General features: G+C 44.9%; 1 protein-coding gene across 1 annotated transcript; it reads right to left on the reverse strand.

Annotated features, from left to right (window-relative positions):
- Positions 1 to 584: 584 nt before the first annotated feature.
- On the reverse strand, positions 585 to 14057 carry LOC139202345 (xaa-Pro dipeptidase-like). Its single transcript, XM_070831797.1, has 13 exons — positions 14017 to 14057; positions 12457 to 12640; positions 9208 to 9255; positions 8568 to 8629; positions 7882 to 7926; positions 6916 to 6991; positions 6009 to 6055; positions 5400 to 5468; positions 4678 to 4755; positions 4437 to 4585; positions 2428 to 2612; positions 1594 to 1785; positions 585 to 841 (listed from the first exon to the last, which is right to left on the reverse strand). Exons 1-13 carry the CDS (start codon positions 14031 to 14033, stop codon positions 698 to 700), a joined length of 1296 nt encoding a protein of 431 aa, XP_070687898.1. The 5' UTR covers positions 14034 to 14057; the 3' UTR covers positions 585 to 697.
- Positions 14058 to 15093: the final 1036 nt, after the last annotated feature.

A 15093-nucleotide genomic window follows, 5' to 3' on the forward strand; every position in this document is an offset into this window, starting at 1 on the left:
ACTGCTAATGATCAGTGATCAGTTCAGTCTATGAGGGAAATACCTGATCTGAATAAACCAGGAGGAGGAACAGAAATACCAGAATCCATCACTTTTAGAATATATTTCATAATTCACTTGTTCAAAGACAGATTTTCATGTCTTTTTTTGTTTTTTTAGATTTTCTGATTAATTGATTGATTAGATTACAGCGTACTTTACTTACGTGATGGAGAAATGAGTTTCAAAGTCATCCATGTGGACGTCTTGAAGAGGAACTGTCACAACATCTCCTTCTGTCAGAGGACCAGAGGCTGCTGTCTGCTGGTCCGATGTACTCATCTGTATGAAAGAGATGTCTCACTGAAAAAACACAAAATACTAACTAAATGAACAAAAATCTGCTGCACACAGCTGCAAAATGAAATAAATTTGTGTGTGTCAACGTTTACAAAGAGAAACAGATAATTTAAAAAAATGAACACTTTCACTGTATGAAGGCAGTTTGTTAATTGTGGAAACATTATGAAAGTTTTATAAAGATACTGTATGAAACTTTGCTTCTTGTCATGTGTTAATTCTGCTGCTTAACAATAATCTGTCTGGTGTTTAAGTGAGATATGAGAGTGAGAGTAAAGACTTCAGTTTTACTGAAGGATATTCTTTGTTGTTTGTCTTGATGGCAGCGTAGAGCTCAGACTTTACTGTCAGAAGTCACTCAGAACTTCTCGCTGCTGACGACGGGGCTGAACAGTTTGGCAGAGTCGGCCATGAAAGCCTCGATCTCCTCCACGGTGCGAGGGACGCAGGTCAGCAGCTCCACGCCATCAGCTGTCACGGCGATGTCGTCTTCAATGCGAACCTGCACACAGTAGTCAGTCACACACCAGAAATACAGCAGGAGGCGTTCAAAGACCAACACAAGAGTTCACATGTTGAATATTAAGTCACCAGTCACTGAAACATCAATATTCACAAAACATCATATTCAAGTTGTTACTTAGCTAAATGGTCTTAAAGGATGAAGTGATATCCACCAGACTCCATTGACAAAAACAGTGATTTTAGCTCACAGCACACAGGAACTAACAGCAAAGTCACATATTAACAAAGAAAGTAACCGATGAAGGCAGCAGTAGACCAGCTCCTGCTGTGGTCTGTGAGGTAAAACAGAGTCCAGTGTGTTTGAGGTGAAGTGTGGCTGAACAAAAAGGATCTTACAGGTCTGTCTCTGTGGGGCTTTTTCCCCATAAAGTTGTCACAAACTTTGTGCAACAATCTGAGCCTGTCAGTGACAAAAACAACATGCTGACTGGACACAGTTGCCCCAAAGGATCACGTTGCACCAGTTCCAAAACATTTGGTACCTACCAGTTATTTAAAATTTAAATTTTGTGAATTTTCACCAACACCATGAATATGACGTACAATTCATCTCTTTGAATAACTTGAAGGATTTATAAACTTTCCTGATTTCACATGTCTGAAGAGATCAAATCTGTATGTATGCTGTTTTTACATTACTCCATCTTCCCAGTCATACATTTGGCCAAACATCATGTCACTGTGTCAGTACAACAAAGTCAACCAAATAAACTCTGCAGGCACACTGACCCCTCCAAAGCCGCGGAAGCGAGCCAGCGCTTGGTTGTTGATGAAGCAGCTCTGGGCAGGGTTGGCCAGCGCCTGGTCCAGCAGGTGGTTGATGAAGTATATGCCAGGCTCCACGGTGAGGACCATCCTCTCCTGCACCAGGCGGCCCATCCGAAGACTCCTCAGTCCAGGCTCGTCTATACGCTCCACCCCCTGGGAAACAGCGGAGGCTGTTAAAACCACAGCTACACAGTGAAGTCATCCATCCATTATCTATACCGCTTATCCGTCATGGTCACTCTCACACCTACGGGCAATTTAGAGCCACCAATTAACCTAATGTGCATGTCTTTGGATTGTGGGAAGAAGCCGGAGTACCTGGAGAGAACCATGCTAGCGTGGTTCTCTCCAGGTACTCCAGCTTCCTCCTGCATGCAAACTCCACACAGGTGTGGAGATCCGAACCTGGAACCTTCTAGCTGTGAGGCAACAGTGCTAACTACCACCACCATGCTGCCACAGTGTGCTTCCCACACAGACACCTTCTGCTGGTGAACAATCTGCAGTTTCAATGGAGCTTCTGTAGGTTAAAACTGTAGAAAATCCTCGACCACAACCTGAAACCATCTGTGTTCAGAGTTCAGACAACATTTCTCCTCCCCCTCTCCCTCCTGCCCTCCTCCTGAACTTGTTCCTGCAGCTCAGCCTCACTTCTGCACTGAGGGTCCTTCTATTATTGATGACACATCCCATCACTATTAGAGGAACAGGACTGTTTTCTTCCTCTTTGGTCTGGAGACTGTGACTGTTATAACACCAACTGCTGGTTGCTTGTGATGTGGGGTCTGCTCTCACCTCAGGGTATCCTCCCACATCGTGCACGTCGATGCCCAGCAGGTGTCCCAGGCCGTGGGGCATGAAGATGGCTCCCAGGTGGACCTTCAACATGTCCTCCACGCTGCCGTTCAGGATGCCGATCTTCACCAGCTCCTCCAGGTGAACCCGGTCAGCCAGGCGGTGCATGTCAGTCCACTTCACAGCTTCAGCACAAACAGACCAGGGTCACATCTTACTTGTGGAAGTGTAGTTTATAAAGAAATATTATGTGCAACTCAGAAACTTTGAAAAAAAGCCACTTATTTACAGATGACTATTTCACAATGTAAGTGACGTCACATGATGCACACAACTGTTGTAATGACACAGTCTGTGTAGAAATGGCCTCAAAGCCACACTGAGCACAACAGCTGCTATTCTGCCAAAGAGATGAACTTCAAATGTGAAAATATGAAGCATAAACTATTAGCAAGGCAAAGTTACAAAACTTTGTTCCGAATACAATAATTATTACCAGAAGCTCACAGAGGCCAACAACCATCTGTGGAGCAACGGGGCTGAATTTCTGCAGAACGACAAACTCTGGCAGAGGAAATACAAGCTTCAGCAGGAGGAATTCAAGAAGGAGCTGGAGGAGAAGGAAGAGAGCTGGAGGAGAAGGAAGAGAGCTGGGAGATGAGAGTCAAACAGCTGGAGGAGGAGAAGATAGAACGGGAGGAACTCCTTCAGAAGGCAAAGAAAAAGAGGAGAGACTTCTGGTCCAAGAAAGTGGAGACTAGACCAACGGAGACCAACAAAAGGAAAAGTAAACAAGATAAAAAGGACCTGAAAAGGAAACAAAAAGAGGAGAAGAAGAGAAGACAGGAGGAGAGGGCAGAGAGGAAGAAGAAAAAGGGTTTTCTCAGCTGGAAACACAAGAAGAAGAGCGACAGCAGCATTCTCCCCTCTTCACCTCTCCACCCTCCCTTCTTCTCCTTCACTATCCCCCTTCACCCCCCGTGGGTTTTCCTCCCACATCCCAAAGACGTCCCTCTGAATTCACCTTAAATATACTTCACTGAAACTGAAACTAAAAAGTATAATGAATCCAATAAGAAATGACTTTTTGAGTTTAAACAGCACTGAAGCTGAAAAAACGATCGATATTCTGTAATAAAAGCTGTTTTTTCAGAAGGTAAATTCCAGGAGCTCCTCTGATCCACAGTGATGTTCTGCAGGTAAACCACATTATAGAGGGAATTATTTAGCTGTCAGTTCATTACCAACACACACAGCTGTAATTTACTGTCTTTCTGGTTCCCAATAATAAAAACGCTCCTTTACGTCAGAGACATCATGTGGAAAAGATTTCCAAGATAAAAGTTGTACATTTACAAGAAAAAACTCAGTTTATCCTCTGAGACTTTTTTTTTTCTCATTAATTTGTCACTGTAGTCTCAGAGAATCTCTTTTTTCCAACTTCTTTATTGCAAATGTATGATTTTATAATCTCAAGCAGAATATCTAAGTGTTTTTCTTGTGAATCTACATTTAGAGTTTTCTCTCAGATCCTTAAATGGCCCGAACACACTGCATGTATCCATAACGACCAAGAGGTAAAAGAACAATGAGTAAACCACTGTAACCTGCACAAGTGGCCTGAGTGTCCACGGTACTGAGAATGCACATTAAGAAATCCTGTGTTTTTAAACCTGGATCTGAATTTAACACATTTTGGGTTTGAAACTACTAGTTTTACATTATTGTGTCTTTGGTGCTTTAAAGGGTTGGTTGGGTCCAAACTGAGCCTTTACATGACCAAAGTCACACGATAACTCTGAAGAGAGCGATATGATGGCTGCTTGTGGATCCAAAAGGATATGTACCACACAGGGCCCAGGTTTAAAAACACCAGAGTTCCCCTTTAACTCTGTGCCGGTACGACTTCCTGGAGGGCAGAAGATCAGAGCTGAGATGCTTTTGCTCACTTTACTTTTTGTGGCTCAGTAAAATGTTCTCACTAGTTACACTGAGGAAAAGCTGCTAACCTGGTTTGATGGCCGCCATGACGGCTCTGGAGGATCTGAGGACGGCCTCATAGATCGCCCTCTGGTCTGCGGTGAACTTGCCGTTGGCGGGGAAGGAGCAGGTGATGTCTGAGGAGTAGCAGTAGTACTCTCCTCCCATGTCGAACAGACTGCGGGGGGGCAAAATATCAGACGGGATTCAGTCAAGCTGATTTCCACAGTGCTTTGAGTGGAAAGTTGAACTCTAGTGAAGGCCGCTCACCACATGTCTCCATCTGTAATTGTCTTGTCATTTGGAGCTCCAGCATGGCCGTAGTGGAGGATGGAGGAGTTACTGCCCCTGTTGTTGAACAATAACACCACACAGAAGCATCAGTAACTACTGCACCGCAGGGTGGTAACATCACATCCACTGTGACACATCTGAATAAATAATGTACTTCAGAGCATTAAAGGGATTCCAAACTTTCAGCATTTCATCATTTTCCTTTTACTTCTTAACTGAAAAACTCAGACACAGTTCCTCCTCCAAGAATCTCTGTGATGATCACGTCCTCATTTTTCAAGCTCTTAATTAGAAGAGGAAAATAGCTTGCATGCACTGACCACTAATCCCCAGGAAATACTCATTATACATGGCCTTTCATACAAAAGGCCAAAGCATGATTAGCAGAAATGTGTCAAAATCCTTCCTCCATAATGAAGCGGCCAGCTGACGGGACACAAAGAGGAATTTGATGCTGGACGGTTTCAGCAGGTTTGGTTTAGTTTGGTCGGTAAGACAGTGGAGACACTGCAGGGCTACAGAGTCCACCTTCCTCTGCATCCTCCACGCTGCGCTGCGTTCAGGTCCCTGATGGCACCAGAGGGCCGCAGAGGCCTGAAGGCCGTGCTGCATTCTATTACTTGGTGGTTAATCTAATAGCTGACTACTAACACACTGACAGCTGCAGCTCTAGGACACGTCCAGTGAAAAAGCCTTACGTTCCACAGATGCAGGTGTACGAGGTGTGGCGCATCCCTCCTTTATTGTAGCAGTAGTGCTGGAAGAGGCTGCAAAGGAAGAAAAGACACCCAGTAAGAAAAAGGAAGCCAAACAATCAGATCAGAGCAGAGATCAGAGAAAACACCAGTTAGCTGAAGGACGCCCCCTGCCCTCTTCCTGACTGCACACTTTTTAAAAACTCATTCAGCACTTTAATCATCACATAGTCTGGCACATCAAACACTTCTGTGGACCTCGTCGACACCGCGGAGGACGACGAGACCACGTCTGCAGGTTCCTCTTACGCCGAAAAGACAAGCCAGCAGACTGACGGCCGCTCTGACACTGGACTTCAAACATTTCCTGTCTGACAGTGACACGGTGTCCAACAGGACAAAACCAAGGTCTGAATGTAGATGATCCATTTGACTGTAACCCTGCTCCTGGAATAATCTACCTGCCTGCTAATTTGCAGTAGAGTAGAGACAGACCTTTTCCTGTGGTTGTAACGTCGCTGAGCAGACAGTAAAGGGCCACGTCTGTGTCACTGTGAGGGCTGTGAAGCATGTGACTAAACAGGTGGCTCCAGAACAAGATGCACCGCTTACCTCTCCATTTCATATTCTTTCTGTCCAGGCTTCACATGCTTCATGACCTGCAGAGACACAGTGGGATCATATGTGAGCAGCAGACTCAAAACCAGCAGGATGAAACTGTTCCGTCTCTTTCTTCAGTGTGTAACTAGAAGTTCCTCTCTGACGTGACGTCTGACTCTTTACTGTAGTTTCAGTGGTTGTTTGCTGTTTGCTCACAGTTTATATCCAGAATATGAGAAAACATTTTCTACTTATTAAGTTCCTTTTGTTCCTCCTCTGGTTATGTGATGCTTTTGGGCGTCCTCACTATGAACACAACACAGTGAACTGAGGATTATTCCCTCGAGCACAGTCTGCAGGATTTCTGCACAGTAGGCGTGAAGAGTTCAACAGTCAGTGGAAGAGGCCTCAAACTTTGGCTGATGTGGAGAACATTGTCTGAACAGCCACAGGGGAGGTTACACCTGACAAATCTACCAAAACAGGTAAGAACAAACCTGAAGACTAAGTGTAATGATGACACTGGTAAAAACGGGACAACAACAGGAGGAAAACAGCGCTGGACACTCCTGGTAAGTGATGTTAGAGGACAGATGGCTGAAAGGTTAACTGCTCTTCAAGCCCTGAAGAAGTTCTCTGTGGTGATAAAGTGAAGTCCAGTGCAGCAGTAAAATACTGCCTTAGTGCTGCAGCTTATTGGTCAAAGGCTATCTCTGTTAACTGCCGGCCTCAGAGCTGAAAAAAGAATCGATAGCACTTAAACTGTTTACAGCCTCCGACATCTTGAATCCTTTGGTGGAGTTTTAACTCAATAAGCTGCTTGATACTCAAATCAGTTTTCTTTCCTTCCCTTTGTGGGTTAACACGGAGCCGGTGGAGCAGCCTTGCAGATGCTGTGTTTAGCTGAGAAGGATCTCACCATCTTGTGGGCTTCACTGGAAATCCTGTTGGTGTAGCGCAGGACCTCCAGCTCCATGTCGGTCTTAATCAGACGGCTGCAGATACAGACGGAAACGAGACGTGAGAGACGAGCGCTGTGGTTGTGATCACTGCGCTGCTTCATACAGCTGTCACACCGAGCTAATCTCTGCTGTCGTGGCTCAAACAGAGACCGTTTAGAAATTCATCTCTCTAATATACACTTAATACTGGAAGTGATGTGGAGGACAAACGTCTCACACATGCTCCTCCATCATTCCCAGGAACATTCAATGAGACCTGTCGTTTGTTGAAGCTCCAGTGGAAACCTGCTCACAATCTGCTGCTGCAGAGCTGCTGAAAATGTTCCCAAACACATGGAAACGTGTCGCAGTCTTTGACTTAAATCATATTAGAACTGAAGCTTTTCTCGTTTCTGTGTTTGGTAGCAGCTGATCCTGAGATGGCTGGTCAGTGGAGAGAATTAAGGATTCCTACAATAACAGACAGAAATAAATAAGAAAGGCAGTGGTAACCAGCAGTAACACAGAAAAACAGCCCATTAAAAGAGAGCCATGTGAGCTCCACAGAGAGGAGGGGGCAGAGGGGTTCAATCAAGCCTTTCTCACCAGGAGGTGTGCCTGAAAAGCATTCCTCCTTATTTCAGAAAATGCCAATTCATCTGGAGGGTGCAAACTCTAATGCCAAGGAAAAGCAGGCGAGCACGAAGTCCATTACGTTGGTGCGGACGGGCTTCTGCCTCTAAGAGGGGAAAAACAAGCCAAAGGAAAGCTCCTGTTTCTGACTGCACACACACCGTTACCTGGCCGAGGTTTGGGACTTACAAGTAGCAGAATCTGAGCGAAGAGACTTGTGGGTAATAAAGGGAGAGACGACAGTACCGTCTTTAATCTCACTCTGAGGGGCCTTTCTGAATAACACTAGAAAACCTGTTCTAGTCACTTACCATTCCACAATGACAGGATGCAGAAGTGTGTTGTTCACTTGGAAGCTGGTTTTAAAAAGAGAGACAAGAAACAACAACGTTAGAAATGAGGAGGGCTGAATCCTCCTGGTCCTCCTCCTTCCTCCTTCCTCCTTCCTCCTTCCTCCTCCTCCTCACCACTTCCCAGACCTCCAGGGAGACTCACCTGAAGGTTTACATGAACCACCTGCTGGCTCCTCGACCACCATCACACTCCAGAGATCCTTTCCTATTTATTATCTTCATGTTTAACGAACATGAGTCGAGTGGATGGAGTCTAATCACCAAACACGTTCTCTGGTACTAACCTCAGTAAATATCCTCACACACTTCCAGCTGCACTCTCAATTTGATGCAAATAAATATATCAGGTCTGAAACAAACATGTGAGAGTTGTTTTCCAAAGCAGTTGGGGTCAGAGTGTGGAGCAGATAATGTATGCAGTTAAAAAAAGAACAAAGAGCAGTGCTGAGGACAACTGTAACTCTGCCATTAACTGATAGCTAACAAGGAAAAGCACCAGTGTTTGCTTCATTAGATTATTCAGAATTAGGTTAATCAGCAACAATCAGTATGCGTGAGTGTGTTGAATGGTTGGTCATAAAAGAGAAAGAACATCAGGCAGTAAGCTCCCAAACAAAGTCTAATTATGTTCATGTAAAACGTACCGACTAATTCCTTCAAAGGAGGCTTCCCGGCAGATGCTCCCGCTGTCCGTGTTCAGTCCTCGCTGCACAGGAGCACAAACACAAAGAGAAAGACAAGTGAAACGACCACAGAGTGATGTTCTCAGTGCAGGCTGATCATCTGCTCTACAGCCACAGGTTCAGAAGAAGTGAAGGGAGTTTACGTTTACTCTCATGCAGCACTTTGAGCAGCTGATCAATACAATAATCAGAGTTTAGGATGTCAAACTTCAGATTTCAGCAGCTTAAAGGATAACTGCTGCATTTTTAAACCTGGGTCTTATTCTGACATGTTTGGGGTTTGAAGTGGCTGCAGCTTCCTCCTCTGGGGGGTGACTGCACCTGATCAAAGCAGCTCCACTTAAAGTTCTTGTTTGTGTCGGACTAGTGTCAGACTTTTGTTTCTGATATGAACAAGGAGCTGTCAGCCAACATCAGGGAGGGTGGGGTAGGGACTGGACCCTTTATAGACCACCATCCATACAGGTGGATCAGTGAAGTCCTCCCACAGCACACCTGAAGAACTGCTCCTGTGACGGGTCACTGAGGTCAGATTACAGTATCTATCAGCAGCTGTAATCAGGGGAGAACTCTCTAGGACACAGAGCAGCCGGCAGCGTACCAGTGTGAGCAGAGTCGCTGGTCTCAGGTTGGACAGGACATCAGCGATCTGCAGGGAAGCAGAGCGGAGTAATTAGACGACGGAGACACACAGCAGAGCGGCAGAATAAAGGTCACTGTGGCAGACGCCGTCGAGGCCACGTGGCCTCTCTGGTCCTCAGCAGCACACTGAATGACAAACCTCAACCTTTATTAGTCCTCCGACAGCCCACAGCCTAAATGTCAGGTTTAACAGATCCCAGTGTTCACAGACACTGTGGTGATATTTGAGCTTTGTTATCATTATTTATCATCATCATCATCATCATTATTATTATTATTAGCACTTCATGCGAGCAGTAGGTGTAAACCACTGGAGTAAAAACACGCTGTCAGTCAAGTAAAGCCAAATAAAAGAGCTTTGCAGAGGTTTGGAGAGGAATGAGGACGTTTCAGAAACATACCAAAACTTGGAGAATCAATGGTAACAAAAATCAATAAGACACATTCCTGGTTTTAGATTAAAGATCTTATTCCCAAGGCCAAAGTGACCCTTTGCACATCCTTACATTTATTCAAATGTGAAAAAATCAAGAAAACAATAAATCACGAAGGTAAACACGAGCCAGATACTTCAAAAGGATGAGAAACACATAATTCACAGTTTTCTGCCCAAACTGCTGCAGTGAACAATCTAAAGGTGAACTGTGTGCATGTTAAGCAGGGCAGTGCTGAGGAAAGTGTGTGTGTGAACACCCTCCATGTCTGGGTGTCTGAAAACTGGAAAACTGCTCAAATATTCATGAGCTGCTTCTGATAAAAGAAAGAAATATTGCTGTGTTTTAGGTCCTTCTGTAGGCAGCGCTGCCGCCTGAATGCTGAACAGCAGCAGCTGATTTCTCTGTGTGACTGATGTCAGTGTTAGTTAGACACACACAGAGGCAGCAGCTATCACAGGATCTCATGTTTTCTAATATTAAACGCCGTGTTGAGCTGCTGTTGCTTCATGCAGGAGCTGCCTGCTGACTGCAGTGATGATTTGCATCTTAACCTGAGACTAATTAGGAGATTTAACACCTCAGGCAGGTGTGGAGACGTAAAGATATCTGAAAAACCCTCAGCAGGATGAGTCATCAATATGTCACAGTGGAAACACAGACATGAATGGAAAACTGGACCTGATCATTTCAAATGAGAGTGATCTGTTAACACGGTTTTATTCTAGTCTGGTTATATTATTATACCTCCACACTAGCTCTGGAGGAGTCGTCTCCACACTAAAGCTCCTCTGGGAATCTGCTGTGTGCACCGATAAACACGACTGTTCCCGTATCATACACCAGGCTGTTAAAGTGAAGAGAGCAGAGCTGCAGGTTACAAACGTGAACTAACAGTCAAAATTAAAAGTCCCCAGAGAAATGTGGCGGGGGGGGGGGGGGGGGGGGTCTGCTGCACCGGCCCCAAACATCCACACACATGCAAACACACACATGCAAACTCCTGTCTTAACATCATGTCTGGTTTTTACCTGACATGTTTATTTCAGCAGGTGTAACTGATGCACTGACACTTTCTGCTGCAGAAGGTCTGAGTACAGGAGTATTGATCCTAATATTTAGAGCCACTGATATATGAAAGAATGACGACTTTCACCTTTAAAGGTGGAGGCACCGATGTCCTTTGCTTTAACTTCATGGATCAGTGGCTGAACATCAAGGTTCAGTTACTGCACAGAAAAAAGGTCACACACACACACACACACACACACACACACACACAGGCTATAAAGACAAGCACCTACACAAATGGAAAAAAAGTGTTGGAACTGGTCCAGTAGATCACCTCAGCCAGCAGCCACCAAACGGGCTGCAGTGGCTGCAACGTGATCCTTTGGGACAACTGCACCTGATCACAGTAGGTCCACTAAAAGAGCTTGTTTGATCCACTGACAGGCTCAGAGTGTTATTCTAAGTGTGTGACAGCATCATGGAAAGGATCCCTACAGAGAGAGACCTGGAAGATCCTTTTGGTTTAACCACAAACAGCACACACACCAGACTACATTCACTAAAACAGGGATTTTAGCTGACAGGACACAGGAGCTGCTGGTCTGCTAATGTGACTTCAGTGTTTTAAAGGTTTGGTTCAGATGTGATCTCACCAGTTAAAAACACCAAAGTCACACAATAACACAAACAAACTAGCTGATCGAGGCAGCAGACCAGCAGCAGAATCCTGTGTTCTGTGAAGAAAAATTGCTGTTTTTGACAATGGAGTTTGGTGGCTGTTTAACCAGAAACAGCCGTTTGCTCTCTTCAGAGCCACCACACTCAACTAACAAAAACAACAATGATTTTAATAATAATTTTACCTCACTGAACACAGGAGTTGCTGCTCTACTGCTGCCTGGATCAAGTGGTTTGTTTGTGCTATTGCGTGACTTTGATTTGCAATTATCTTGCACACAAACACTAAAGCAGTGTGTAACCCTGCACGCACCATTTCTTTTAATGTCCTCATAAAGTTAGTGATCAGATTGTTGTCCAGCTTTCACAGGAAACGACCAAATGTGTAAAAAACAATCTAGTTCATCTGCAAGCTCAAGTCTTTTTTAAATTGTTTAGTCAAAGTTGTGTTTTTGAACTTTGGAAGAGGATTAATAATTTCCAAAACTAAAGAATAAAACCTATTTGACATATTTACTCCTCACACACACACGTGTAGTGTGTTGACTGGAGTTAATAAATGGTTCTTGTTGGTATTTACACTGAATCATCTAAGCGCTCACACAGACACGTGTTCATGCTGTGTGTGAAGGACGTCAGCGTGCAGCACGTGACTTTGTCGACTTTCTTCGAGCCTCAGCTCTCCGCCGTGGACCAGCTGGGGAGGACTGTTGGCCGTGTTCACAGCTCTCTGAGGATTAGTGGGACTCACTCTCCCATCCAAGTAGCGTAGCTTTCAGGCAGTTTGGGCACAAAAAGGGTGGATTTCCCAGAGTTCACGTCGATGGCTCCATAACAGTCTGCCTCGGTTACTCCAAAAGCCCAGTGGAAGAAAGACTCCTGCAGAATGAAGGAATCAGCCGGAGCATTAGTGAGGGACATCAGAGCAGTCGTCAGCTCACTCTGCTCACATCATTACAGGAGAAAAGGTTGTCCTCGCTGGTCGCAGCTCTGGGGCACAACCACCTGAGAGGAGACTGACACGGGACCTGCCGGGGGGACTGGGTGGACAGATAAACAAAGAGCCGGCCCCCACCACCACCTACCTGCCTGAACAGGAGGTCCGTGTCCGTGCAGTACCTCTGCTTCTGCTCTCCTCCCTGCAGCACCACCACTGACTGCGGCACCACTCCGTCTTTGGCCTTCAGCCCTTCGCACAGTCGGCGGCGGTTCTCTGCAAACAGGGCGGCAGACACCCTCAGGGTGTCCTTACCCAGCCAGTAGACAGCTCTGAAGGGACAGGGAGACACAAGGAGGAGGCTCAGGAGACCGAACCTCGACTGCAGGACTCTGGGTCCAGATCAGGATCGGACTGTAACGAGGCACAAAACCCTCAGACAGCATCACTCAGAGGGAAGAGCTTCAGCTAATGTCTTCTGACTTACTGAGCTGGACACACACACACACACACACACACACACACACACACACACACACACACACACACACACACACACACACACACACACACACACACACACACACACACACACACACTCTAACTGATGGGTCCTGGTTATAAATCTCAGCCTCTGGCCTGTGGCTCTGCTGATAAGATAACAAATAGGATATAAGATCTGATGGAGCCTGGACTGGACCAAAGGTTAATCCAGAACCTCACAGTGTTTTATGGCTGGAGGATTTGGGCATCAGTCGCTGCTGGCTGAGCTTACAGGTGTCACTGTGTATCTGAGGGGACAGATCAGCCTCAGCAAGGTGCTAAATGATGTCACTGACGGACACAATCATGCACGACGCTGTGTTCATTTTTAGGGGAAGAGTTTCTGCTGCTGGACCGGTTACATAACGTCAGGTGTGTCTGTTCCAGCCTCTGGCAGAGATCACCTCATGTTCAGATCATGGATAATTATTTCAGACCACATTCTTACTGTATTTTGTACACTGAGACTCTGTGATTCTGTGTTCATGAGAAAACGAGACACAGGAATGTCGTACTGGCCTTAAGTTATTAATGTATTCACAGCTTTCAATACAGATCCACCACAGAAGTGGCAGACGTGCATATAAGCTGCTACGTTTCTGTAGCACATGTTTCTGCAGGTCTCCTTATTGTGGTCACATCTCTGGTTGGTCCTCTAACCTCTGGGTCAGTTTCTTTATTGGTTACTGCACTTTTTAATCAAATGCACCAGTGCTAATTATTACAGGACAGAATGTGGCTTTATTCCTGCTGCCATCTTTGACAACATGTCCCTACAGCAGTGATTCATCAGGAGGTTATTTCCTGCTGGCACCTCTGGGTCTCTGGTCCACAGAGCTTCAGCTTCAGGTTGGAAACACGTGGGTTTGCTGTATGAAGTCATTGGGGTTTCAACTTCAGTTTTAAAAATGGAAATGAACTGGAGGGAAGAATGTTTTACTGGACGCCAACTCAGTTTGAAGCTGAAAAGAGTTGGAGTTTAATCCAAAGTGTTTGTCCTGCTGTGAAAATGTGTTTCCACAGAGGCACAAAGCGGAGTCACGGTTAGTCTGCCTAGCAACAGCTTAGCCTGCTCATGCTAAGCTAACAGGACTCCAATAATCGATAATAATGATGATTAATAATCAAATTAAACCACGCTGTCGCCAGTCAAAGCTCAACTCACTTCGGTGCTGCAGCCATGTTGGTGTGCTGGTCCACACTGTCACGTGCTGACGGGAGTCACGTGATTTTTGTTCCGCTGGTCAGCTGACGTGCCCTGTGCTGCGTTCAGGAAGAGAGGAAGCTGCAGGAAATCCAAGCTTCATAAGTGAAATTGCATTCATAGGCTCTTATGATGGAATTTATTTTCCACCTTTGACTGTCGGTTACAAAGTGCTGCAGTCAGAAGGGGAAAAACATTTTAAACTGATTTAAAAACACTAAAATAAAAAGCTTAAAAGAAGGGCCAAAACAGAAGTAAATAGATAAAATAAAACAATAGTGAACAAGTACACAGAATAAACAAGAAGCAGCGTTATGCAATATTTTTCTCACCCTGTTATTCTTTCTGTTTATGGTTCAGTTGCAGAGCTCTGTAAGGTGTGAAGTGCTACAGGTCACAAAATGCTGCAGTCAGTAGGACAGAAACTCATTAAAATGAATAATGTCATTAAAATGAATAAATACTGAAATAAAAAAAGAGGGTCACAACATTGCAGACGCATGAGCCACTGAAAAAACAAAAATATCAGTACACAAGTGTAGAGAATAATAGAAACGCAGCAACATAAGCAGCATCAGAGTTTTTACAGTTTACTATCACATTTTTCACACCCTGTTAGTTTTTCCATTCATGGCTGCAGTGGCAGAGCTCCGTAAGGTGTGAAGTGAAATGAGTCAACAGGTTCATGTAGACAGAGTCAAGTCCAGCATGTCGACATTGTTGCTTTGAGCTGTTAATTTGATAAATGTAGCTAAAACATTTGAGCATATCAGGACTATAAGACACAGTTATACTAAAGAGAGAAACACTTTCAGACAATCATCCACCTCTGAGCTCCCTGATTGTTTCATTATCATTGGAGCTACATCTGCATTACACTTCTTCTTTTTTTCAGATTGAAGAACAGCACAATTAAGACAACTGACCTTGTAGAGTCACACAGGAAATCTGCTTTCAGTTCTTTTTTTTCCTCGTGTGCTGAGGAAGTGAAAATTAGCCATGAATATAAATGAGCTCACGCTAAGAGAATTAGAGCCC

Source organism: Pempheris klunzingeri, chromosome 1, assembly GCF_042242105.1.
Source record: "Pempheris klunzingeri isolate RE-2024b chromosome 1, fPemKlu1.hap1, whole genome shotgun sequence".
Classification (NCBI taxonomy): domain Eukaryota; kingdom Metazoa; phylum Chordata; class Actinopteri; order Acropomatiformes; family Pempheridae; genus Pempheris; species Pempheris klunzingeri.